Source organism: Coregonus lavaretus (genome assembly GCF_964263955.1).
Source record: "Coregonus lavaretus genome assembly, chromosome: 4".
Lineage (NCBI taxonomy): Eukaryota > Metazoa > Chordata > Actinopteri > Salmoniformes > Salmonidae > Coregonus > Coregonus lavaretus.
This window is the reverse complement of record NC_139991.1, coordinates 27,915,817-27,942,123: the sequence shown is the minus strand read 5'-3', so window position 1 is coordinate 27,942,123 and position 26,307 is coordinate 27,915,817. Positions and strand designations below refer to the sequence as shown.

General features: G+C 43.7%; 1 protein-coding gene across 1 annotated transcript in view; it reads right to left on the bottom strand.

Moving 5' to 3' along the window:
• Positions 1-14: 14 nt before the first annotated feature.
• The window catches only part of LOC311128689 (adenomatous polyposis coli protein-like), a 68,331-nt gene continuing 42,038 nt past the window's right edge, over positions 15-26,307 (bottom strand). The window contains exons 3-16 of the mRNA XM_084160921.1: positions 23,074-23,158; positions 22,729-22,936; positions 21,417-21,525; positions 21,116-21,232; positions 20,679-20,762; positions 18,928-19,008; positions 12,259-12,360; positions 9,851-10,012; positions 9,442-9,658; positions 9,123-9,218; positions 8,620-8,759; positions 8,091-8,285; positions 7,678-7,892; positions 15-7,535 (exon numbers count right to left, since the gene is read on the bottom strand). Coding sequence (XP_084017047.1) covers positions 1,100-7,535; positions 7,678-7,892; positions 8,091-8,285; positions 8,620-8,759; positions 9,123-9,218; positions 9,442-9,658; positions 9,851-10,012; positions 12,259-12,360; positions 18,928-19,008; positions 20,679-20,762; positions 21,116-21,232; positions 21,417-21,525; positions 22,729-22,936; positions 23,074-23,158 — 8,247 coding nt within the window. The 3' untranslated portion in view covers positions 15-1,099. The remainder of the gene's footprint in view (positions 7,536-7,677; positions 7,893-8,090; positions 8,286-8,619; positions 8,760-9,122; positions 9,219-9,441; positions 9,659-9,850; positions 10,013-12,258; positions 12,361-18,927; positions 19,009-20,678; positions 20,763-21,115; positions 21,233-21,416; positions 21,526-22,728; positions 22,937-23,073; positions 23,159-26,307) is intronic.

Here is a 26,307-nt window from a genome sequence, read left to right as displayed (position 1 = left end):
CTATTTTTGCACCAAAAATGTTAACGTTTATTATTTTGATTTACAATTTGTAAATTGACTTTTTTCCTTTGAATATCCAACCACTACTTTATTGCATGAGAAATAAAAAACATGAACAGTCATTCACACAGTGTAATTTTTTGGCTAAACAAAATAGTACATCTCCTCTGATTATGTGCTTTAGCATTACAGTGATTACAGGGGAAAGTAAAATGAGCTTTAAAAAAAATGTATATACCAACACCAAAAACCTACAGTAATAATTTATTTTGTTCAAAGTGTTCAATCAGTCCTTCTGAGATAGTCTCTTAGTTAAAAAGCATCCAACTCACCTGATAACAATTAAACAACAAACAGCAGAGCAATGTATCTATCTACTCTCTTATATAATCTATTTTCCAATGTAAATATTTCTAATTCGAAAAGTTTTGTTAAGGTTAACTTGCGGTTAATTCCTTTACTTTCAGAGCACACATAAAATAGTGTAAAATGTTACACTACAGCTACCAACACGTGACCACAAATGTTCATCTTTACTTCAGGAAACAAACCATCAGGTCATGCAAGGAAGGGAAGTTTATAATACATTTGCAGTAGTAAAAATGAGAATTCATTTTCTTTCTGACTGAAATTTAGGCTTCATAAAAAATAAAATAATGGAGTAGCATTAAAGTCCATCTTTAATCGTTTTAACAACCCAAATATGCAACTTTAAGTGATTATCTTGGTCAAGTCGGACAAGATTCAGGATCTTTACAGGGGTTTAAATTAAATACATAATTAAAATCTGTACAGTACAAATTCACATACATTATCCTTCAGAGGTCTCCCTCTCTCTCTCTGATAACCAAGTGTCCCAGCCACATTCCTACCAGCAAAGAAACAGAGCCCAGCAATTAGGCTAGGCATCAACTACAATAACCCTCTAGTAACTCACTACTATTTACATGTTTGTTTTTTACACCAAAAGTTGTGACGAATCCATGATCTTTGCTTTGTGTTTGTTTTAATAATTCTTTACAACAGAGGTCACTAGGTATGGTCAAAGCATTTCCCATAGGTCATGGGTGTGTGTCTGTGTAATCTAGCCTCAAGGGACTTAAACTGAGGTTACAATATAGGACCCACTTTCTCCAGCACTTTCTCCTTTAGATTCTCTCTTTTTTGCACTGTTGGTGACACTGACAGGTGTTGGTATCTGTGAGGGTCGTGGTGGTGTGGCACTGTCAGCACTGCTCTTCCTGGGGCTAGGAGTGTAATTGAAAGGGCTAACTCTGGCAGCCACAGCACCACTAGGTGAGCTATGTTTGCTAGAGTTGGAGGAGCTAAAAGGGGTGCGTTCAGCAACAGGCAGTTCATGGGCCTCTGGGATGATGCTCTGAGCAGGCTTGAGGTCTGGCCCTTTCTTATCAAGACTCTCACTGCTCCTAAACAAGTTTAAATTAGTCTCTGAACCTAGCCTACGAGCATTTACACTTTCAGTTTTGCACTGTTTGGGATGGGTTTCACTTGTCAAGAGATCAACAGAGGGCATTTTGACTAGTACACTGTCGATTACTGGAGGTGTGTTTGCTGTTGGAGATTTTACAGACCTCGGGCTGTTAATGGGACAGTCCTCAATCCTCACCCATACATCTTCAGTCTTGGACACTGCAGGGCTCATTTGGTGCCCCATGGCCATGGTGTTAGAGTCCATGGAGGAAGAATCGTGGCCTTCTGACTGCGAGATTTCACTGTCCTTCATCTTCCTCCATGTTCCTTTTAAAGGGTTTCCATCTTTGCCGTGTGGGGACCTTAGTGGCTGTCGTTCATCCTCACTTTTGCCCTTTTCACTTGACTCAGAGGAGGCAGAGAGGATGGAAGAGGAGCTGCCAGTTCTCTTCCAGGTGCCAACCCTTGGGAGAGAGGAGGAGTGTTTGCTGTTCTCCCTCTTCCATGTCCCTGTCCTGTTAAGATTAGGGAGCCTGGAGGGGCTTTCTGAATGGGATCTGGAGATGTCGTGTTTCACTCCCCTTTGAGGTTTCCCATCCTCATTTTCGGAGGAATTTTGACTCTGAGGGGACTTTTTCCAGTTGCTTCCCTGACTTCCTTGATAGGGCAGAGTCAACGACATATCTGGCAAAGACGGGCTTGATACAGGCGTTTGAGACTGGCTGGTAGAAGAGGGGGACAGAGACTCGAACGAGGCAGACTCTTCCAATTTCCTCTTCAGTGTTGGACTAGGGGCCTCTTTGATGAACGTAGACTGGCGAACTAGGGCAGGTTTCTCCGACCGGTCTGACTCACTTCCACTTGACTTTGTGGATGACATCCTGGACAAATCTTGCTTCTTAGAAGTGCCAGCAACTCCACACTGATTCAGACTCTTTGAGGCAGATTCACTTCTAGGGATTCCGCTAGTGCTTCTAGTTAAGCCAGTCTGCTTGGGTGGCGTTTGCTGACCCATCTGTCTTCCAGGGGAGGTGTAGGACATCCTGCCAGAACAAGAAGACTTGGTTGACGATGTGCTTGGAGAAGCAGTGCGAGGTATTTGGGATAATTTGTTAGAGGAGCCCAGACCATTTCTTCCAGGTGACACAGAGGTGCGACCAGGTGACTGCATGGGTCTGGTGGTCAAGGACTGCTGAGCTGGCCTGGATGGTGTGGAGTCTCTGGATCCAGATCGTGACGAAGCTTTACTTGATCCCGATTGAGATCCAGGCTGATCCCTGGCAGGACTAGGGTCAGATTTAGCAGGTGGTTTGATGCTTCTGTGTGAATTACTGGAACACTGCCCTTGGGTGGGGGGAATTTTTGAGACTGAGGCTGGACCGCGGGCTGGAGGCTTCTTTTGGACTGGGCTAGTGCTTGGAGAACTGCTTCTAACACCAGGGACATGGATCATTGTCCTCCCACGAGAGATCGGAACAGTAGGGGCCGTCTGCCTCTGCTGTAACGAGGCTGGGGTCTCAGTGATAGCGCGTGGTTTTCCTGTTATGAGACTTTTGTAGACTTTCTTGCCCCCTTTAAGAGCTTTTGCTGCTTCCTCTTCCTTTTCTTTCTTTTTGGCTTCTAAAGTGCTCTTTTCACCAGGTTTTAATATCCGTGGGCGTCCTGCTTTGTCGGATGCAGATTTATTATCCTCTGAATTTAAGGGTAAGTGAAAGGGAGACCCAAGGGATATTCCAGATTTGAGGGAGAGGATTGAGTCAGAGTCAGATGAGCCTTGTCTAGAGAGGCTAGCAGCTGCCTGGTGCAAACTGCTGACGATGGAATTGGCACCCTCTTGGATGGCCTTCCAATCAAATGACTCAGAGTCTGGCGATAAGGCTTGTTCAGAAACTGGACTATGTGTATCAGTGAGATCTAATATGAGATCTGGCTCCTCGGCTAAAATGCCATCCATACTTTTCTCCTCAGTGGCATCTCCTTGGTCATTCCCCCCTTTATTTCTCGCTGTCTGTTTTTTCTTTTTTGGCATGGCTGAACTGATGCACTCTTGTAGAAGGTCATCTTCTGAATCAATGCTTAGTGAGCTGAGTGAACTGTTTCTTGAAAAACACACAGGGGTATCTTCAACATGAAAGGCTTTTGGTGTGTAACCAGAGACTTGTGGTCTTACAGGAGCTTCCACCTGAGTTACATCCTCCTCTTCTTTTGGCTGGAGGTCTTTGTTGTTGTTCTCTTGGTCAATGTCACTTAACGAGCTGAGAGATGAGTTTCTAGAGAAACACATTGGTGTGTCTTCAATGGAAAACTTCTGCTTCTCATCTGGCACTGGCCCCATGTTTTCTTTGGATGCTTGTGGAAATACTGCCTGCTTCTGTTGCAGAGGTTTTGTTGGAGCAGTCTGTGGTAAATTTGACCTGTTTGCCCTTAAGGATGGCTTTCCACTGTTTTTTGTTGAAGCTTTTCTCTGGTCTTTGTCTTTTCTGAGTTCTGCCTTTTCCTTGGCGAGGTCAGGTTCATCATCCTCAAAGTCCAATGAACTCAGTGAATCATTGCGTGAGAAGCAATAGGGTGTACCCTCTATTGGTGTGTAATGCTGTGGTGAGTCAAAAGCAAACCCTGGCCGTGGCCCCTCCTCTGCATTTGGTGGCTTATCTGTGAAATCTCTGGATGCCATTTTTGGCTCTTGCATTTTGGTTTCTTTGTTTTTATCAGAGTATGAAGAAAAGTTGAATGGAGGCTGGGGTTTCTTAATCATCCTAGCTCTGTACTCACTACTCTGTGGCATTGGTTTAACAGGGGAAGTGGGCTTCTTTTCAACCTCCTGCTGGACTAGGCTAACAGGAGAAGCTGACGGATGCGGTGGTTGATCGTACATTTTCTGTATTCTAAAGGGCTTGTGGATTTTACCTTTTGGCATGGCTGAACTGATACACTCTGCTAAAATATCATCCCCTTCATTTTCTGTTGCGGCAGCTTGTGTGGAGGAGGAAGTAACACCTGCATCTTTTTCCTCTGTACTTTTACCTTCTGGAATAGTGTCCCTTCTTTGACTGGATGATACTTCTGCACGAGGAGGAGCACAGCTTTCAGCATTGGCCAGCTCATTAGGGGGTGAATCAATGGTTAGGTCGCTGAGAGATGTGGCCGTTGAGAAATTGATAGGTGTTCCCTCTACACAGTAAACCCTAGGCATGTCCTCTCCATGGGCAAAGTTCACAGTCTTCTGCTGTCCTCGGGTTTGTGAAGGGAGTAATTTGTACACAGGAAGTTGGCTTGGTTTACGGGCAGTAGGTGGTGGTATTCTAGAAGTAGTGTTGGAAGGTGATTGCTTTTTGGGTTTTCTTGATGACTTTGTTGGCATGGCTGAGTTTATGCAAGCCTCCAGTATTTCTATATCGTCATCATCTGAATCATCCAAAATGTCTTTTTCCGTCTCTCCAGGTGAACGCTTCTCTTGGCTTGGGGGTTCTGTAGTGTCATCATTCTCATGTTCAGCCTCATTTCCCTGGTCGTCTTCGTGAACAGGAGGCATGATCTTGAGCTCATTATCTTTCTGAATGTAAGGTTCATCTAAGCTTAAAGCACTGAGGCTGGATGCGCAAGAGAATCCTTCTGGGGTACTCTCTGTCGCAAAGTGTAGGAGGGCATCATTATCCGGAAGCACCTGGACTTTCTGGACAGCAGCGTGTACGGCAGCATGCCTTGGAGCCATATCTGCCCTAGGAGGAGGCGGAGGAGGCACCTTTTTGTGTTTCATTGGGGGTGGATGTTGATGTTGTGGGGGTGGTGGTGTTTTGCTTCGGCTCGGAGGCATGGTCTGACCAGGGCTGTCGGGCAGATCGCTTGGGCTGATTATTCCACTGGGCATCCCGCTACACAATTCACTCTGTATAGAGCTAGCGATGGAATGGCTCTCAAAGCTGTCGAGAGAGCTTACAGATGTGCATCTGCTGAACATGAGGGGTGTCTCCTGCGCATAGTGTTCTGGGGGGCTTTTGGGGGTCTGGGCGCCACTTTTGGATGGTGATTTGGCTCCAGATGAAAACTCAGCTTTGTGATGTCTGGATCCATCTCCATGAACTTGACTATTCCTTGGAGGCTTCATTCGGACATACTGCACAGATGACTGGCTCTCGGTCGTGCGTTGTTCTTGTGTTTGACCGCCAGTGGAATCTTTCTCAGAGATGGGAAGAGTTGGGTAGTTACTAGCAGCATTTACATTCCTCTTGCAGCCCTCCATTTCGTCCTCCTCTGAGGACAAGGATGACAGAGAGCTACCTCTTGAGAAACAGATGGGTGTGTCCTCAACGCAGTACGTTTGTAGTGTCTCTTGATTGACGGTAGGGGGTTTGCATATTGTGTTCTTCTGGCCTGGCCGAGTTGGCCCTGATCTCGTTTGAGCTGAGGAGGGATGTAGCTGCATTTGTCTTCCTGCATTCTTTATGGATGTCACGGATGATGTGGAACCATCTTGGCTCAGATGCTCTTTCACTGAGCTTTGAGTGGAGGATGACTTTGAATGACTAAACATGGATTTTTGGGAGGAGGAGTCTGAGTATTTCAGACTGTAATCAATGGGTTGTTCTGCATGATGTTCCTCGTTGTACTTCATGCTGTAATTGGTCGGCTGCTCATCTTGTTGTTCTTCCTCTGAGTATCGCTCATTATAATTGGTTGGTTTGTCATCACCGTAATCATCCACAGACTGGCACATAGTCTGGTTGTTCATCTTTTTGTTAATTCCTTGAGTGGGGCCAGCATTGCTTTGATCTTGTTGATGTTGGTTGGTGTTCCTTGATCTGAATCCCTGTGGCATTTCAGTTTGCACAAACCTGGGTTTGTACTTCAGTTTTTCCTTGCCCTCACAGTTGCCCTCCGTGTACATGGGGTAGCCTGGGCTTTGAGATCGCACAGACCTCTGATCTGTCCGTTTCATCTCCTCCTCCATGTGCTTAGGCCTTGCCCACCTTTCATTTTGGCTTGGACTTTGCCGACCAGAGTTCAGCTGCTCGTCAGAATACTTTAGGCTGTAATTGATGGGTGTGTCAACTTCTCCATCATCATCTTCCATGTGGTTTGCATTGTGGATTTTATGAGCGAGGTCTGCAGGATATTTTCTATAGACGCAACACTTCCCCTCATCATCCTCAGAGTACGAGTCCACAGATGGCTTCATCTGGCCTCTTTTGCCATAACCGTCAGTGCTGTTGACACTGTTGAGACTGTCGTTGGACGCCCTGTATTCTAACTTGGGCATTGGACAAGTTCTGCCCGAGTGATCGGGCTTAGTGGAGGGGTGTATATTTGAATGACCATGTGCTGCAGTGGTACGGTGAGGGTCTTGATTAGGGCTCTCTGGTGACCGGTCATCCAGACCAGTCAGTAAGTGAATGCTTTTCACCTCCTCCATCACCATGGCGATCTGAGCTGCTGTTGTGGCAGGCATCTGCATTCTCTTAGAGTCATGATCTGGGTGGAAACCCCCGGGTGCACCCCTCAGTCTGTCTCTGTCCTGGCTTCGATCCCTCTCAGCCCTAACACTATCTATGTTCCCCCTTGGGTTCTCTCTGGGTGACGGGCTTGACAGAACTGGTGTGTTCACGTAAGGGGAGCGCACAGGCACACTGTTGGGGCTAAACCCATCCGATCTAGAGACACCATCGTAATCACTGTAGACATTCTGCTTGTGCCTGCTTGGTTTACCCCTGTGGGACGCCTTGGGGCTTAAATTGTCAATGTTGTCAAATGTCTCAGAGAGTTGCTGAGAGTCCAGTTCCTCGATCAAGGCTTTCTGTTTCCTGACGTGAAGAGAGGGCAGGCTGGATCCAGGCGACATGATGTTGGCGTCCTTATATTTGGCTGGCCTGTTGGCCATGAGGTTCCTCAGTGCTGCAGCGCTGCCCATGGCGATCATCTTGTGTTTGGAGTGGATTAGGTTCTTCAGCATGCTCACAGCACCCATGTCCCACAAGGCCTCCTGGTCCTTTGCGTTGCGGGCAGAGAGGTTCCACAGAGTGCCGCACGCGTTGCTCACGATAGTCAGGCTGTGAGACTTCAGGTGCTGCAGAAGTGTCTGAAGACAGCTGTTCTCTCTCAGGATTTGCCTACAGACAGAGAAGGAAACATATGGTCTTGTCAGCTTTCAAGTGTAAGAATTACTACTGGGGATACAGTACAATATAAAACAATTATAATATTTAACAGCATAATACTATAGTTAATCACTTTTGATTTTAGATAACATACCTGTGATCTTCATTTGTAGCAATGAGACTAGACACGTTGCGCAAGATGCCTCCTCCACTTTCGATGATGGCGAGGGTATTGGTTTGGCTTCGGTACGTCAGAGTGCTAACCAGGAAGGCCAAAGCCCCCTCAACAGCACAGATATCAGCTTTGTTTTCAGTGCAGTGAGCTGACAGGTTCCACAGGGCACTGAGGACACTCTTCAGAGTAGACTCCTATAAAAGGGAAAGAGGACAAACTTTGTTAGCCATTGAATACATCTTTAGGCAAATATCTTGATAAAATTCCTATTGGACATTTCATTCAAATATTTCTACATGATGTGCTCCTAATTATGTATTTGTATCAAAGTAACCATTGTGGATGCTTATAAGGTGACCTTTAATTGAAAGTGTATTCATGACGTGTCTCACCTTCTGTACCTCCAATGCACACTCCATCAGAGCCCTGACGCTGCCCACCTCGCGGAGGGTCTTCTTACTGTTCACATCCGCACGCCAGGACAAGTTCCTCAACACACTGGCAATCACCTGCTGTAGATCCTCACTCTCAGACTTCAGCTGAGCCACCATGGCCCTCATGCATCCCTTCATGGAACACAGTGTGGCCTGAGGATTGAAGACACAGAAAGATTCTTATTATTAAGTTGAAGCCATACTTTTTCAACAATATTATCCTTTATATAGTAACCCTTCCCATATTTGTGCTTACACTCTCAGGTGTAAGCACAAATATGGGAAGGGTTACCGGACTCAGATTGAGCCTACTCCTAGACTAATAAGCATGCTCAATGGAGATTCAAAGTTGTTTTTACTCTAGAAATAGGCTTAATCTGGACATGGGGAACCAGCCATAAGGTAGATATCCCAAAACGTTCTGTCACAATTCCACACACAATCAATCTATATCTGAGGTTAGGCTACATAGTCTGAAGAAGCGCACCTTATTGGCAACATCCCCAAAGGTGAGGTTGGTGAGGGCCATGCCAGCATATCTCCTCAGAGTGACGCTGTAGTGATCGCTAGTGAGGCCATAGATTTCACAGTCCACTTGGAGCAGCTCCCCTATAGCCTGCAGGCCCCCTGGGAACACACAAAACAGCAGGAGAAATGGCAATCAATCATTTCATGAGTCTGCCCCATGAATGTTCTACTATATGTCGTCCTATGCAACGCACATAATTGAGGACATTGCATAAGTGCCTACATCTTTACAGTGATGAATACATCAATTATTTCTCTAACATGATGCCTTTAAGTAGCGCCGTTCTGTCATGGTTGCTTGGCGATGAGAATGTTATGAAATATTAAATCTATCAAATAAGGATTTATGTGTTATCTTTAAAGATAACTGCCTGGAAAGCAGTGGCAATTGTAACTGAGTGGAAATGATTATCCTGGTTAATTAGTCAAAGTAAAAATAAAGTGCATTTGGTGAATGCTTACCGAGCTCATTCATTGCGTGCCTGTGCTCTTCGTCAAAGGACAGCTTCATAAGAACACACACCGCTGGGCAGATCTGATGCTCCACGGGAGAGGGCACTGGGGTTCACATACACACCATTAGGTAAAAAATCCATTACCCATCCAAATGTCCATACACTAACCAAATCAACACAGTTCATCTACACAACACAATATTTTATTTAATATAATATTTAATATAAATTATTTTTGCGAGGTCAGCAATACATACATCAACACATCAAGACTAGATACACAAAATCAATACAACACAATACAGTAAACACAGAGCCAGCCTCACTGGGGTTTTTGTCCTGGTCCACTCCTCGCTCATGGCTCTCCTGCCACTCCCAGCAGGTCTCACAGTAGACCCTGATCTGCTCCAGGAGGTGCAGCACTCTGATCTCCCTGCGACCCCTCTTATCATCAGGCTGGGAGTGGATAATGTTATGGAGGGCGGCGCTGGCTCTCGCCCGGGCCTCCTTGCTTCCCCGCGAGTTCCCCAGCAGCACAGAGTCCTTGAATTGAATTGTATAGAATATACTTTTATTTGGGGTAAAGAATTATAATACATACATACAATTTGATCCCAGAGGATCTCACTTGAAAGTATTAATTAAAACACTTATTTCCAAAGTGATCCTTGATGGTAAAACAAATAACTAATGATAAAAGACAAAGTTACCCCCAAAAATCAAAACATTTCAAACCTTGTCGTTGCCATGGAGGAGCTGGATGAGTAAGGGAAGGCAGCCAGACTGACGCATGGCAATGCAGCTGTCCTGGGAGCTGGACATGGCCAGCAGAGTGCGAGACATGTCATCTTTATCGTGGGTCCCCAGCATAGAGAGAAGGGAATATACCATCTCCACCTGTAGGGTAAGAAGGTCGACTGTGAGAACAACTATATTGTAGAAGACACACTGATGATTTATAGGTCGAAACAAGTTATTCATATTGAAATTGATTACATTGTACCCACTTGGGATGCAATCTCATTTATGTGAGCTACTTCTGTTAAAAAAAGTATAATTTTAATGAAATTGCTCAACTACACTGAACAAAAATATAAAACACAACATGTAAAGTGTTGGTCCCATGTTTTATGAGCTGAAATAAAAGATCCCAGAAATATTCCATACGCACAAAAAGCTTATTTCTCCCTAATTCTGTGCAAAAATGTGTTTACATCCCTGTTAGTGAGCATTTCTCTTTGCCAAGATAATCCATCAATCTGACAGGTGTGAAATATAAAGAAGATGATTAAATAGCATGATTATTACACAGATGCACCTTGTGCTGGGGACAATAAAAGGCCACTCTAAAATGTACAGTTGTCACACAACACAATGCCACAGATGTCTCAAGTTTTGAGGGAGCGTACAATTGGCATGCTGCCTATAGGAATGTCCAAAAGAGCTGTTGCCAAATAATTGAATGTTCATTTCTCTACCATAATCCATCTCCAACATCGTTTTAGAGAATTTGGGAGTACATCCAACCAGCCTCACAACCGCAGACCACACGTATGGGGTCGTGTGGGTGAGCAATTTGCGGATTGTGAACGTTGTGAACAGCGTACCCCATGGTGGCAGTAGGGTTATGGTATGGGCAGGCATAAGCTACGGACAACGAACACAATTGCAATTTATCAATAGCAAATTGAACGCACAAAAATACTGTGACAAGATCTTGAGGCACATTGCAAGGCCCAGTCATGTGATATCCATAGATTAGGGCCAAATGAATGTATTTCAACTGACCAATTTCCTCATATGAACTGTAATTGTTGAAATTGTTATATATTGCGTTTATATTTTTGTTCAGTATAGATAACATTTCCGGTTTGGACATGCAGGCAGATCATGTGGTTTGTTTTTAACGGGGGCTGTTTCATAACAGTAGAACTAAACTCAGCAAAAAAAGAAACGTCCTCACTGTCAACTGTGTTTATTTTCAGCAAACTTAACATGTATAAATATTTGTTTGAACATAGAAAGATTCAACAACTGAGACATAAACTGAACAAGTTCCACATATATGTGACTAACAGAAATTGAATAATGTGTCCCTCAACAAAGGGGCGTCAAAATCAAAAGTAACAGTCAGTATCTGTTGTGGCCACCAGCTGCATTAAGTACTGCAGTGCATCTCCTCCTCATGGACTGCATCAGATTTGCCAGTTCTTGCTGTGAGATGTTACCCCACTCTTCCACCAAGGCACCTGCAAGTTCCCGGACATTTCTGGGGGGAATGGCCCTAGCCCTCACCCTCCGATCCAACAGGTCCCAGACATGCTCAATGGGATTGAGATAAAACGCAAATCCGACCATCACCCCTGGTGAGACAAAACCGCGACTCGTCAGTGAAGAGCACTTTTTGCCAGTCCTGTCTGGTCCCGCAATGGTGGGTTTGTGCCCATAGGCGACGTTGTTGCTGGTAATGTCTGGTGAGGACCTGCCTTAAAACAGGCCTACAAGCCCTCAGTCCAGCCTCTCTCAGCCTATTGCGGACAGTCTGAGCACTGATGGAGGGATTGTGCATTTCTGGTGTAACTCGGGCAGTTGTTGTTGCCATCCTGTACCTGTCCCGCAGGTGTGACGTTTGGATGTACTGATCCTGTGCAGGTGTTGTTACACGTGGTCTGTCACTGCAAGGACGATCAACTGTCCGTCCTGTCTCCCTGTAGCGCTGTCTTAGGCGTCTCACAGTACGGACATTGCAATTTATTGTACCTGGCCACATCTGCAGTCCTCATGCCTCCTTGCAGCATGCCTAAGGCACGTTCACGCAGATGAGCAGGGACCCTGGGCATCTTTCTTTTGGTGTTTTTCAGAGTCAGTAGAAAGGCCTCTTTAGTGTCCTAAGTTTTCATAACTGTGACCTTAATTGCCTACTGTCTGTAAGCTGTTAGTGTCTTAACGACCATTCCACAGGTGCATGTTCATTAATTGTTTATGGTTCATTGAACAAGCATGGGAAACAGTGTTTAAACCCTTTACAATGAAGATCTGTGGATTTTTACGAATTATCGTTGAAAGACAGGGTCCTGAAAAAGGGATGTTTCTTTTTTTGCTGAGTTTATATCAACCTGAGGTGTATTCGAATCTCTGGTTACCTTGGTGCCCAGGTGACTGGTCAGTCGGCGGGGCACAGAGTAACTACCCACACCCAAACTTATTTCACTGGCAGAGTCGTGATCCAGGCGACTGCTTGAACCCTAAAAAACAAACAAACAAAAAAACATTTAAAACACATTTTTCAATAATTTATTGATTCATATTAGTGTCGCTTGCTAGCAATTTCCTAGAACATCTTTGCCTTTCTCATCAAAGCCATTAGTGTGTCACAGTGTGTGCCAGTTTCGTTCCATAGAACATTCCCAGCAACCTCACTTAATCTGCTAAGAATCGAGTGAAGTCAGACTACATTACATTTTTAAAATGGTAAAATTAACCATTAACACAGTGGTTCCCAAACTAAGGATCGCGACCCCTGATATAAAAATGGGGTCATGGGAGAATATCCCAAATCATGGAAGAAAAAAAAACTAATGAAAATTCTTCTAATCTAAAAGTTCACATTAAACCAGAGAGCACCCTTAGATCTTGGGAAAAGGCCGCACTTGACCATTACACTTGAATCATTCCCACAGTGAATGGCTAAGCCCGCTACACTATGAAACCACACACTACTGCAGAGACTTTGATATTACCGGCCGCAATTGATATGGTGAAAACAATGTGTGGGGAGGCAGAGGCACAGAAACTCACATCAATACCTTTGTCAGATAACACTGCAAAACTAAGAATTGATGCTATAGCTAGCAATCAAGAGTAAACTGACTGAAAGACTCAAAAACTCCCCTCCTTATGCTCATGAAGAGGCGACTCCGGGATGCTGACCTTCTAGGCAGAGTTGCAAAGAAAAAGCCATATCTCAGACTGGCCAATAAAAATAAAAGATTAAGATGGGCAGTCTGAGATATGGCTTTTTCTTTGCGACTCTGCCTAGAAGGTCAGCATCCTGGAGTCGCCTCTTCACTGTTGACGTTGAGACTGGTGTTTTGCAGGTACTATTTAATTAAGCTGCCAGTTGAGGCTCCTGTTTCTCAAACTAGACACTAATGTATTTGTCCTCTTGCTCAGTTGTGCACCGGGGCCTCCCACTCCTCTTTCTATTCTGATTAGAGCCAGTTTGCGCTGTTCTGTGAAGGGAGTAGTACACAGCGTTGTACGAGATCTTCAGTTTCTTGGCAATTTCTCGCATGGAATAGCCTTCATTTCTCAGAACAAGAATAGACTGACGAGTTTCAGAAGAAAGTTATTTGTTTCTGGCCATTTTGAGCCTGTAATTGAACCCACAATTGCTGATGCTCCAGATACTCAACTAGTCTCAAGAAGGCCAGTTTTATTGCTTCTTTAAATCAGCACAACAATTTTGCAAAATAGTTTTCTAATGATCAATTAGCCATGCTGGTTAAGTGTGCCTTGAATTCTAAATAAAATCACTGACAGTGTCACCAGCAAAGCACCCCCACACCATCACACCACCTCCTCCATGCTTCACGGTGGGAACCACACATATGGAGATCATCCGTTCACCTACTCTGGTTGAGAGAATGCCAAGAGTGTGCAAAGCTGTCATCGTGGCTATTTGAAGAAACTCAAATAAAAAATATATTTTGATTTGTTTAACACTTTTTTGGTTACTACATGATTCCATATGTGTTATTTCATAGTTTGATGTCTTCAGTATTATTCTACAATGTAGAAAATAGTACAAATAAATTAAAACCCTTGAATGAGTAGATGTTCTAAAACCTTTGACCGGTAGTGTATATCGTTTTTATTTTCTAGAAATCTAGCTAACATTAGCTAACCTGCAGATAGATAAGGACATCTAAACATATTAATTATAACCATTGAAAGCAAGGACTGAAGCAACAATAGAGAGAGAAAGAGGTGGTAAACGAATAACATTAGGGTGAAAATTATGAAAATTTTTAATCAAATTCGCTAGCCTATACTAGTAATTTTGTAGGCCGCCTGTGCTGCATTATCATGGTTTGAACAAGATGTGTAATTCCAGTCCGTATATAACAGCATAACAATACAGTAACACAGTTCAAACTCAAAAAGATTAGCCTACTGGAGCTTGTTTAATTTATTTACCCAAGAGTGCATAGCTACATCCATGTGCTTTTATGTTTTTCTGTTGTGCATAATGTGCAGTAGCCTATATATCATATAGCCTTTGTATTGGATAACGGCACAATCATTTGGGCTTGGGCTCATTTACATTTACATCATTTAGCAGACGCTCTTATCCAGAGCATAAAATGTATTTAAATCAGGCTCAGGTTGCATCAGGCTTGAATTTTCAACCAAAGCTCTAATCAAATCCAGACATTGGCTTATTTATATGCTTTATAATGTTTTTGAATGACACTTCCGGTTTTGGCGGGAAATACCGGGTTACCCGGGAGAAAAGTGATTTATTCTCAAAATTGAACATTTGTAAAATACCGGGAAAATATTCAACCTTAGTCACTATGGAGGAGTTTTGGTTCCTGACTTAAACAAAATACTGTGACGTCTCCCTCCGAGCATTAAAACTCACTGTAAACTGATTCAGTGCTCTCGTCTGCATAAAAAAAAAAATATATCGATCCAGGTTGGATGTGATAGGAGAGATGAGGTGCACACTGTCGACCACGCCCCGACTTTTTGTAAGCTCCGACACAACATGCATCAAGCACACCCATCTCGTTAGTGGTGGTGAGATAAGATAAATTATGTCAGACTAATTTGCAATTGACTCTCATAGCCCCATATTAAAAGTATGATGGTGAGTTGTAGGGCTGTCCCCGACAAAAAAAAATATTGGTTGACCGATAGTCGTCTTATGTCGATCAATCGATTGGTCGACATTATTAAACGTGTATTTTTCCATATATAGACACACCCTATGTGTTTTAATAAAATCAACTATATGCATTGAGCTTGTCTGATGCTTTAAGCTTACTGTTTGATGAAATAAGACAAATGACTCAAGAGGGAGCCAGAGATCTAGAGGAAGAAAAAAACCTTAACCTGACCTAACCATTCTCCTCCCCCTCCTGCTGGATTTCGCAGATTCTGTCGTTACTCTCCTGAAGTTGCCGGTAATAGGCTACACGAGGAGTCGGCAACCTTAATGTGGAATGCCAATTTATCTTACCATTTATACCGATCTGCGTGCCAGTTATGGTTTTCATATGCACATTTTCGTGGAACAGTTTCATTTAATTTATAATAACGTCTTCATATCTCAAAATCATTGTCATGTGGTTAATCAAAATTCTATCCAAATCTAAATGAAAATGATAAACCTAAAAATAAACGTATACTGCCATTGCCAACTATGTAAAAATAGCCTACATAAATCCAACAAATAAAAACATTTTAGCCTGCAGGTAGAAAATATCCTGATAAAAAAATCTAAAAATCACATTGGCTATGCATGGCCTGTCTGCAATGAACTTGAAACATTGTACCAACTATTAGCCTAACTTGGGTCCAGCTGGAAGCTTGCGCTAGCGAACTTTCAACATTATATAAAATATTCTGGGCCCTCATAGTTTCCCTCGCCAGTGAGCTCGGGACAGACACAGATGTAGGCTATTTGCGCAAGGGATAAGAAGCAGTGCTTGACTTGGGCAGGAGCTCACTGGAGCTGAGTACCGGCACCTGCCACTTTCTACTGCATGAGCTCCTATTCCTCTTATAGAATATTAGCTCAAAAGTATTGTGGTGGTCCTGCACCTAAATATAAAAACAGTAGCAGCACCCAAAATGAGTACCAGAACCTATTTCAGTCCAAGTCAAGCACTGATAAGAAGTAATCAGGTAGGCCTATTTTATGACGTTTCCACTGGATCAGAGCATGACATTCTTCCCTTTCATGCTGAGTGGTTATCGAAAGGGAGAGAGCTGGAAAGATTTTTCAAATAGCCTACATTGAGAAACTATTGTCATTCTCAATGGATGTAAAAACAGACTGTTTGCTTGCTGTTTGAAGTGAAGAAAGCATTACTTTGAGAAGCTCCACAGCTCATTAGTGGTGGTGCGTTAAGCCAATCAGAAATACTTTCAGATCCCCAAATGGGCACATTTATATGCCTACATTTCCGCGCAGGCCTAGTAGCTTATAGGCATATATACTTATATGCATAATCAGGTGTGCGTCCTTACTCAACATTGACAGGAGCGCTTCAAACAAAAGACAATGACTAAATTGACAAAACTCTTAAATGAAATGAAATAAACCAAAACTTGTTTCTCACAAGTGTAGCATAGGTTGTGCGCTCTGCAAACAATGTGTCCACTCCGACAATGAGAACAGTAAGACTTGAATACTAATATACTGAATGCATTAACAGCAATTACCATAACCAAGCAAACATTGTAGATTAGAAATTAACGGTAAATGTACTACTGGTGATATACAGTGGGGAGAACAAGTATTTGATACACTGCCAATTTTGCAGGTTTTCCTACTTACAAAGCATGTAGAGGTCTGTAATTTTTATAATAGGTACACTTCAACTGTGAGAGACGGAATCTAAAACAAAAATCCAGAAAATCACATTGTATGATTTTTAAGTAATTAATTTGCATTTTATTGCATGACATAAGTATTTGATCACCTACCAACCAGTAAGAATTCCGGCTCTCACAGACCTGTTAGTTTTTCTTCAAGAAACCCTCCTGTTCTCCACTCATTACCTGTATTAACTGCACCTGTTTGAACTCGTTACCTGTATAAAAGACACCTGTCCATGCACTCAATCAAACAGACTCCAACCTCTCCACAATGGCCAAGACCAGAGAACTGTGTAAGGACATCATGGATAAAATTGTAGACCTGCACAAGGCTTGGAAGGGCTACAGGACAATAGGCAAGCAGCTTGGTGAGAAGGCAACAACTGTTGGCGCAATTATTGGATACATGGATGGGGCCATGTATCGCGAGATCTTGGCCAACAACCTCCTTCCCTCAGTAAGAGCATTGAAGATGGGTCATGGCTGGATCTTCCAGCATGACAACGACCCGAAACACACAGCCAGGGCAACTAAGGAGTGGCTCCGTAAGAAGCATCTCAAGGTCCTGGAGTGGCCTAGCCAGTCTCCAGACCTGAACCCAATAGAAAATCTTTGGAGGGAGCTGAAAGTCCGTATTGCCCAGCGACAGCCCACGAAACCTGAAGGATCTGGTGAAGGTCTGTATGGAGGAGTGGGCCAAAATCCCTGCTGCAGTGTGTGCAAACCTGGTCAAGACCTACAGGAAACGTATGATCTCTGTAATTGCAAACAAAGGTTTCTGTACCAAATATTAAATTCTGCTTTTCTGAGGTATCAAATACTTATGTCATGCAATAAAATGCAAATGAATTACTTAAAAATCATACAATGTGATTTTCTGGATTTTTGTTTTAGATTCCGTCTCTCACAGTTGAAGTGTACCTATGATAAAAATTACAGACCTCTACATGCTTTGTAAGTAGGAAAACCTGCAAAATCGGCAGTGTATCAAATACTTGTTCTCCCCACTGTATGTAATGGAGAAGTGATATATCCTACACTAACAATCAAACGCAAACAATTCACACAATGAAGTTATGAAACAATGCACAAATTGGCGGGGAGAGCGCATTCCTGGAGAGAGAAGTACATTGTGCATCTGTGCACCGCATGGTCAATCTGACGTCTGCATTGGCCATGCAGAATTTACAGTGATAAGGCCTCTGCAGGTCAGGGCATTCATACATCTTGCGCTTCGCAAAGCAGTGCAGAGTTGTTGTGAAGGAAGTTGTCAAGGAAGTGAGTTTCTGTTTATACAGGATGTACCGCCCCCACCTACCGTTAACCAATCATGTCAACGCGGAGCTATACAGAGCCCTTCGCATTGTTACAACATTTGGGAGGTGCATGGTGATGCGGTTTTGAGCTCGAGTTGGCGTCTGGATGCCTCCTGAGGCTCCGCAATTGTGTCACACCCTCCATATGGAGCCTCTACTACATTTTCAGATCAAGCATGAATTGCCTTTTAGTCTAGGCCTCCGAAATGGATTAGATTTTTTCTACTGCGCGACGAAAACAATCTCGGTCGACCAACAGCCTATAGACCAAACAATCGACCAGTTGACTAATTGGGGTCAGCCCTAGTTAGTTGAGAATAGAATCAGAAATAGTGTTAGAATGTTTTGCAATTGACCGCCATAGCCCCACTGAAAAACGTAAACATTGGCTGTTAATTACATTTAAAAAATGGTTGGGGTCACAAGAATTTTCAGATCTCAAAATGGGGTCGTGTCAAAAGGGTTTGGTAACCCCTGCATTAATGCTTTAACCTCAAGCCTCAGGGATAAAACCTACTCTGAAGTAAGACAAATCATTAGCATTAACAGGAAAGTCTAGGCTCTAAGCAAAGCCAAAAAGGCAGCTCACGACTGCTCAGCTGAACTCCCCTAACCAACACTGCCAGTCAGTCCAATGGAGGAAGAGATTTTCAGGAGCATAATAGGAGTAAAGGAATCAAATGAATCCATCAAACGTTAACTACAAATCTCTGGGCTTGCAAGCACTGTGTGTTTGAGATTGACTACATTGCAGTCAGGCTGTGCAGAATCAGTCTACAAATCTCCTTGTATCCCAAATTACTACTCATTATGTTCTGATAATGGTCCCTTCAAAAATGCTGATTGTTTTCGATCAGGTATGAATGGAAGGTAAGACAGTCTTACCTGAGAACACCCAGCACTTGGCCCACCACTGTCCCCTGAAGCCTGGGGTCCTTCACTCTGGCCAGCCTGGTCATGCTTGCTCTGTGGGTGGGAAAGAAAGACGGATAGAAGGGTCAGACCTCCAGAAGAGAGGAGAAAACCATTCATGTAGCAGGCTAAATGAGGGACGAGAGGAACTAGTCAACAGAGAGCGAGGATACAGAACCAGTCACCTGGAAGGAGGGAAGAAAAGGCAGAGAGAGGGATAAATCATTCACCAGGCAGAGAGAGGGAAAGGAAGGAAAGGGAGTGAGAGAGCGTGCAAGACAGTAGGAGGGGGAGTGAGAGAAGGAGGAAGACCGAAGGAGATTGAGAGTGGGAGAGCAAGACAGAGTGAGAAAGATTGAGAGTGGGTGTGAGACTCAGAGAGAACGATGGAGAGAGAGATGGATAGAGTGTTCAGTCACTAAGCTAGCTAGAGCAGCTGCAGGAGCATCAGGATTCCTCATTCCTGACCTACATCAACTGTCGCTCAGTCTGCAGGATTACAGTCAAAGGGGGGAGTGAAATTAAATGTGTCCAATGAGATTAATCCACTCATGAAGCGGGGGATCACATGAGAGCCAGCACACATGCAGGGTGAGGGACTGTAGTGTACACACACCAACAACATGCACAATTACCAACAGACATAAACACACACTGTATGGGCCACCAAATAAACACAAAATCACACATGCATGAGTGCACTGGCTTGGATATGGTATTCATGCACACTGACGCACACCAAGACCTTATGGCTTGCCTGCATCCAACAGGAGCAGAAGGTGGGTCACTGGTTGACTGACTGACTGCACACATGCTCAGTCAATAGGTCAGCTAATGTGTCCAGTGCTGAAGTCTTCCATTGAAATTGGATGGAAAATAGACCCAGCTCTCTTTTTAATATTTAACACAGGGAGAGAGAACAAGAGAAAGCCTATGGTTGATTTCACCCCCCAGAATCAGGGTCAGAAGTGAGATAAAGTGGAATGCTGAACGGAACTCTGCATTCTAGAGTACCTTCCAGCAATCTAGTGTTCTTAGGAGCCACAGTAAATAAATGCTGCTCTTGTTTAGGAGATGAGCAGAACACTGCAAAATGATTGGATGAAAGGACAGTGTGTTCAGTTCAGATAACCAACACATCGAATCAGTAACAAAGCATTATTGTACACTAGTCCATGTCCATGAGTTGTTTCTCTGTAATGCAGTGATGTAGGCCATAGGCTACACATCTCACTGCATAGAGAAGCGGGTAGCTACCACCAGTACAACATGGAGGATTAAATAGATATCAGAAAATGGGATGGCTGACTCCGATATGGTATGACACTCAGATGTAAGCAGCTTTAGGTTATTTACATGACTAAAAGCCAACAAAACTGTGACCACAGAATGTATGTGGAGATGTCCACACAAGCCAGGCAGTAGCCAGAATACAGAGAAAGTGCTGCCAGAAACAACAGGGGACAGAATATCTCACGGTAAATACATTTAGGGCTGATTTCCCAAACCCAGATTATGCATGTCCTTGACTAAAACATCCTTTCAAATATTTTTTTTCTCCAGGACTAAGCCTAATCTGGGTCCAGGAAACCAGCCCTAAATGTAATTACCGAGATATTTTGTCCTCTTGTTTCTGGCGACACCTTCTCTGGTTCTAGAACATGCCCTCCATGCATGTTCTTGTCATTCTAGTATATTATGTCTGAGGCTGGTGTATGACATACCTCTGGTTCTGCAGACTGGGACTGTAAGTACTGTCGGACCTTCAGCATGTCCTTCTCTATCTGCTGAATGCGAGCCACCCTCACCTGAAGTACAGCAGGACATTTACAGGAAGCGATCACTCAGAGAGGAGGAAATATTTCAATGATGTAACACTGACTGAATAAAAGCATTCGTAGAGGCAGAGACAGAAGTTGTTGAATTAAGTCAACTTACTAATGCCCAGCCCCCCACCCGCCTACATCATCTCATCCTACTTACAGTAGTCAGTATCCTGTCTGACCATTCTGTTTTTCCTGTGTGTGTGTGTGTGTGTGTGTGTGTGTGTGTGTGTGTGTGTGTGTGTATGTGTATCCTCAATGACTCAACCCATATTCTGCCCTTTCTGTACCTGCTCTCTCTTTCACTGTATCCATTCATCTCATCCCTCTCTCCTCACCTGTGCCCTCTTCTCCATATCCTGGCAGGTTCCCAGCTGTTCCTCCATGGCGGCTCTGATTTGCCTTGCCTCATACTCCAGTTGCCTACGGGTCATATCCGTCTGCAGGGAGAATTGCTGCAACAGCAAACAGGAACAACAAAACAGCCATCAGTCGTGATGCAATGGGGCGATTCTAATATCTAATGCAGAGAGGAGACCCATTGACCACCGCCTCATCTTCGTCAGATTATACATACAATTTCTGCATCGCTTTTGACTAGAGTACCCCAACAACGCTGGACGACAAATAAACACTTACATTCTCAGTCAGTGGTAGGCTATCGATCCTCTTGGTGAGGTTCTGCAGCTGTGCATAATACCAGTCTTTCTCCTTCTCCTCTTTCTCCAGCTCCGCCATCAGTAATGACCTGACAGGACAGAGACAAGCACACCTATCAGACACCCAAGATACAAAACACTGCACCAATCAGATACCCAAGATACAAAACACTGCACCAATCAGAGACAAAACACTGACAGAAATCCGACCAAATTTAAACACACCAATTAAAGACCTAATTCAAAAGACACATATACAGCATTGACATACCAGAATAAAACAGGGAGGGTGTCCTGAATAAGAGTAAAGTAAAAATGCATCCTGTCTGTGACTAATGCTGGGAATAGATTTTGCAACCTAACAATGTCAGCATGATAGGACCTCTATATCAGGCGGTGTCAGAGGAAGGCCCTAAAAATTGCCACAGACTCCAGCCACCCTAGTCATAGACTGTTCTCTCTGCTACCGCACGGCAAGCGGTACCGGAGCGCCAAGTCTAGTTCCAAAAAGCGTCTTAACAGCTTCTACCCCCAAGCCATAAGACTCCTGAACAGCTAATCAAATGACTACCCGGACTATTTGTATTGTCCCCCCCACCCCCTCTTTTTACGCTGCTGCTACTCTCTGTTTATTGTCTATGCTTAGTCACTTTACTTCTACCTACATGTACATATTACCTCAATTACCTCGACTAACCTGTGCACCCGCACATTGACTCTGTACCGGTACCCCCTGTATATAGGCTCGCTACTGTTATTTTACTGCTGCTCTTTAATTATTTGTTAATTATCTTTTTTACTTAACATTTATTTTTCTTAGAACTGCATTGTTGGTTAAGGGCTTGTAAGTAAGCATTTCACTGTTGTTTTCGGCACGTGACAAATAAAATGTGATTTGATACTGTGTGATGGAAGCCCTCAGGCTGCACCATTGTACTCATAATGTGATTTGGCTGGGAGAGAGGCAAACCACTCTTTTTTTTAGTGTATTTTTTATTTATTTTTTTGTCATTTAGCAGACGCTCTTATCCAGAGCGACGTACAGTTAGTGTATAAATTTTTTATTTTATTTTTTCATACTGGCCCCCCGTGAATATTGTTGCAGTAAATCAGAGTGTATAGCCAAGAATGCTTTACTCGTACGTATAAACAAATGTGAAAATACATCATATGCAAGAGGAAGCCATCAGTTAGAACCTGATCGAGACATTCTGTGAATATATTACTGTTCCAGTAAAATCAGTATATAGACGAATGTTGAAATGTGTTATAATACAAGCATAGAAGCTCACCTCTCCTTCTCCAGCTCTTCCAGGTAGCCAGCACTGTCTTGGCCCCCATTGGACACCCCTCTCCTGGGGAAGGAGCCCAAGGAGCCCATTGGGCTAGGACTGGGACTGGGACTGCTGTCCCCTGACCGCCCAGAGCCTGAGCCCTGCATGGAGGGCGGCTTAGGTCTCAGCTTCACACCTGGGTAACTGTTAGGATCCAGGCTAATTTCTACAGGAGGAAGGAACATAAAATGTAGGTTATTTTATGGAATCTTTGTGTTTCAGTGAGCCAATTCTGCCACCTCGTGTGTGCAACAATAGTCCTACATAGCCTACAATTGGTCTGGCTCTGACTGAGAAGCTTACCTTTCAGTCTTTCTAGGAGATTGATTTGTTCGGATGAATCGGTAGAGTCTTCTTCAATGCTTCCCTGTAGGTGTTTCAGCACCTCCTGAAACAAAAGAAAAAACAAATGTGTTTTAAATGTATTGTTTGTAAACACACAACCACGAAGAAGAGCACTGAACAACATCTTGTAGGCTTATATGACCGCTATCTAGGTGATATGTACACATACATATTTCCAAAGCAGGAAAGAACAGCAATGTTCTTTGAGTTCAGGAACACACATTTGTTGTTTGGGGGGGGATAGTCAACATCTGACTCAAAAACAAAGTCAAAGTTATTTCACACCTGAAAAACATCAAGCAAAACCACAACCTGACTCACTGCAGTGCAAAATATTATTTTTGGCTCAACCCCCCACTATCTCATCCCAGAGATAAGGAGCCGGTGGTTTGTGATCCTGCCTGAAGGACAGGGTGGAACAGAGAGAGGAGGAAAACATCCATTTGCTGGCTTTGAAGTGCCATCAAATAGCTTCCCCCCGCTTTATCCCTCAGCTCTGAAGTCCTACAGACTGGCTCCAGTTAGTTCTTTAATCTAAGCCTTTTTCCTATTTGATCTCACCCAAGCTGTGGAATGAGGTGAGCAGCCATTGATCACACTGTTAGAAGTCACTTTTCTACAGCCAGTGTGTCATTAGATGTTGTCCAGCTGAACATGAATGGACCTTTGGTAGCCAACATCACGATCAGGTTAACAGAGCGACACATCTAATAATGTCAGGGCTTTGAGGAAGAGCGTTCCTCTTTAGAAGAACAACAGTGCAACAGTAGCATCAACGAGCGGGTTACTTCATAGCAAAGTGGTCGCTATTCAGAAACAAATGACTCTTCTTGGATAAGGATGGGTCTAATGAATTGGTTAAAGAGCATGCCACTAATGGCTTTCTAAGAAATTAGCCTTTGATGCCATAGTGGCATTGAACTGAAGGGAGGATGCTTCTCTTTCGACTGATATTTGTCTGTGTACTCTACTCTTTAGTCAACTTGTGACATTTTCTGCCATCCTGTAGGTCAGTTTGAGCACTGTTTTTTTTTGTGCATCTCAGTCTCTAGTCTTTTTACATTACAGGCCAACAAACTCAGACATACAGTAGCCGACAAGCAATGCATTGTTTGCTGCAGGCCTACATCCACAAATAAAAAGTTTTAAAACTGAACTCTGAACCCACAACCTAATGTAGCCTACACCTCATTATAAAGATCTACAGATCTAGAACGCTCTAAGCCAGGGTTTGTTAGAGTACGTGTCCTGTCCATAATCTGTTTGCATAAATGTAGAAATCAGTTAACTGCTCGGCTCTACATAACATGACTGGAAAAAGATCATGAACTTGATTAGCCTATTGAAACTCCCTTGCTACAGGAGGACTTACCACAATGAACCTAAAGAGGAGAATAATAAGTCCAGTGTTAAAACAACTAGGCCTATAATCAGAATCATACAGCGTAACGAACGAGAGGCTGGATACGATCATGTCCGTACTACAGTTTGGACCTTATATTGTATTAACTGCAATTTTGTGTTGCAGGTCATTAAAAGTTACTACACATTTCTTTCCAGGTTGAATGATTCTTTATAGTTTGGTAGATTGTTATGCCATTTTGTAAGTGGAAGAGAAAGAGTAGTTTCCTGACCTGCGGTGAGTCTGAGGGGAGAGCGAAGCATCAGAGCAGAGGAGCGATGTCTGACAACATAATGTCGGGTGACAACGCGGCTCCCCCTCAGGAAACAGGGCTTTCCTTCCATCCTGGTTGTCTCTAGCCAGAGAGCAGATAGAGGCCACAGAGGCTACATCCATCTAGCTGCATTACATTGAAGGGTTTACTCCCAACGGATGACCCTGAGGGTCAGTGTCCGCTGACCTCTACCCCTTGACCTCTGACCCTAGCTCATGCGTCGAGGAGCGGGCTGAAAGAGGGTCAGACAGGAGGGCTGGGCTTGTTTGGAGCCCAACGATGGCAGAAAACTAAAAACACACACACACACACACCGGGCTGTGTGTTGCGTTCTCTCTCTCTCTCTCTGGAGAGTGTGTGAGATGTCCAGATGCACCAAACAATGGCTGCATTATCAGGCTGGGATCATATGATAAAGAGCCCTTCATTCTATTCTGAGTCACAGCAGTTCCTAGCAGAACCACTATCCAGACCATCAGGGGTGACAAACATGTTGTTGCTAACATGTGAATAGAAGAGAACACAGCTGACTACTAGCTGACCGTAAATGAAAGACCAAGAGGAGAATCCATATACAGTGGGGAAAAAAAGTATTTAGTCAGCCACCAATTGTGCAAGTTCTCCCACTTAAAAAGATGAGAGAGGCCTGTAATTTTCATCATAGGTACACGTCAACTATGTCAGACAAATGGAGGAAAAAAAATCCAGAAAATCACATTGTAGGATTTTTAATGAATTTATTTGCAAATGATGGTGGAAAATAAGTATTTGGTCAATAACAAACAAGCAAGATTTCTGGCTCTCACAGACCTGTAACTTCTTCTTTAAGAGGCTCCTCTGTCCTCCACTCGTTACCTGTATTAATGGCACCTGTTTGAACTTGTTATCAGTATAAAAGACACCTGTCCACAACCTCAAACAGTCACACTCCAAACTCCACTATGGCCAAGACCAAAGAGCTGTCAAAGGACACCAGAAACAAAATTGTAGACCTGCACCAGGCTGGGAAGACTGAATCTGCAATAGGTAAGCAGCTTGGTTTGAAGAAATCAACTGTGGGAGCAATTATTAGGAAATGGAAGACATACAAGACCACTGATAATCTCCCTCGATCTGGGGCTCCACGCAAGATCTCACCCCGTGGGGTCAAAATGATCACAAGAACGGTGAGCAAAAATCCCAGAACCACACGGGGGGACCTAGTGAATGACCTGCAGAGAGCTGGGACCAAAGTAACAAAGCCTACCATCAGTAACACACTACGCCGCCAGGGACTCAAATCCTGCAGTGCCAGACGTGTCCCCCTGCTTAAGCCAGTACATGTCCAGACCCATCTGAAGTTTGCTAGAGTGCATTTGATGATCCAGAAGAGGATTGGGAGAATGTCATATGGTCAGATGAAACCAAAATAGAACTTTTTGGTAATAACTCAACTCGTCGTGTTTGGAGGACTAAGAATGCTGAGTTGCATCCAAAGAACACCATACCTACTGTGAAGCATGGGGGTGGAAACATC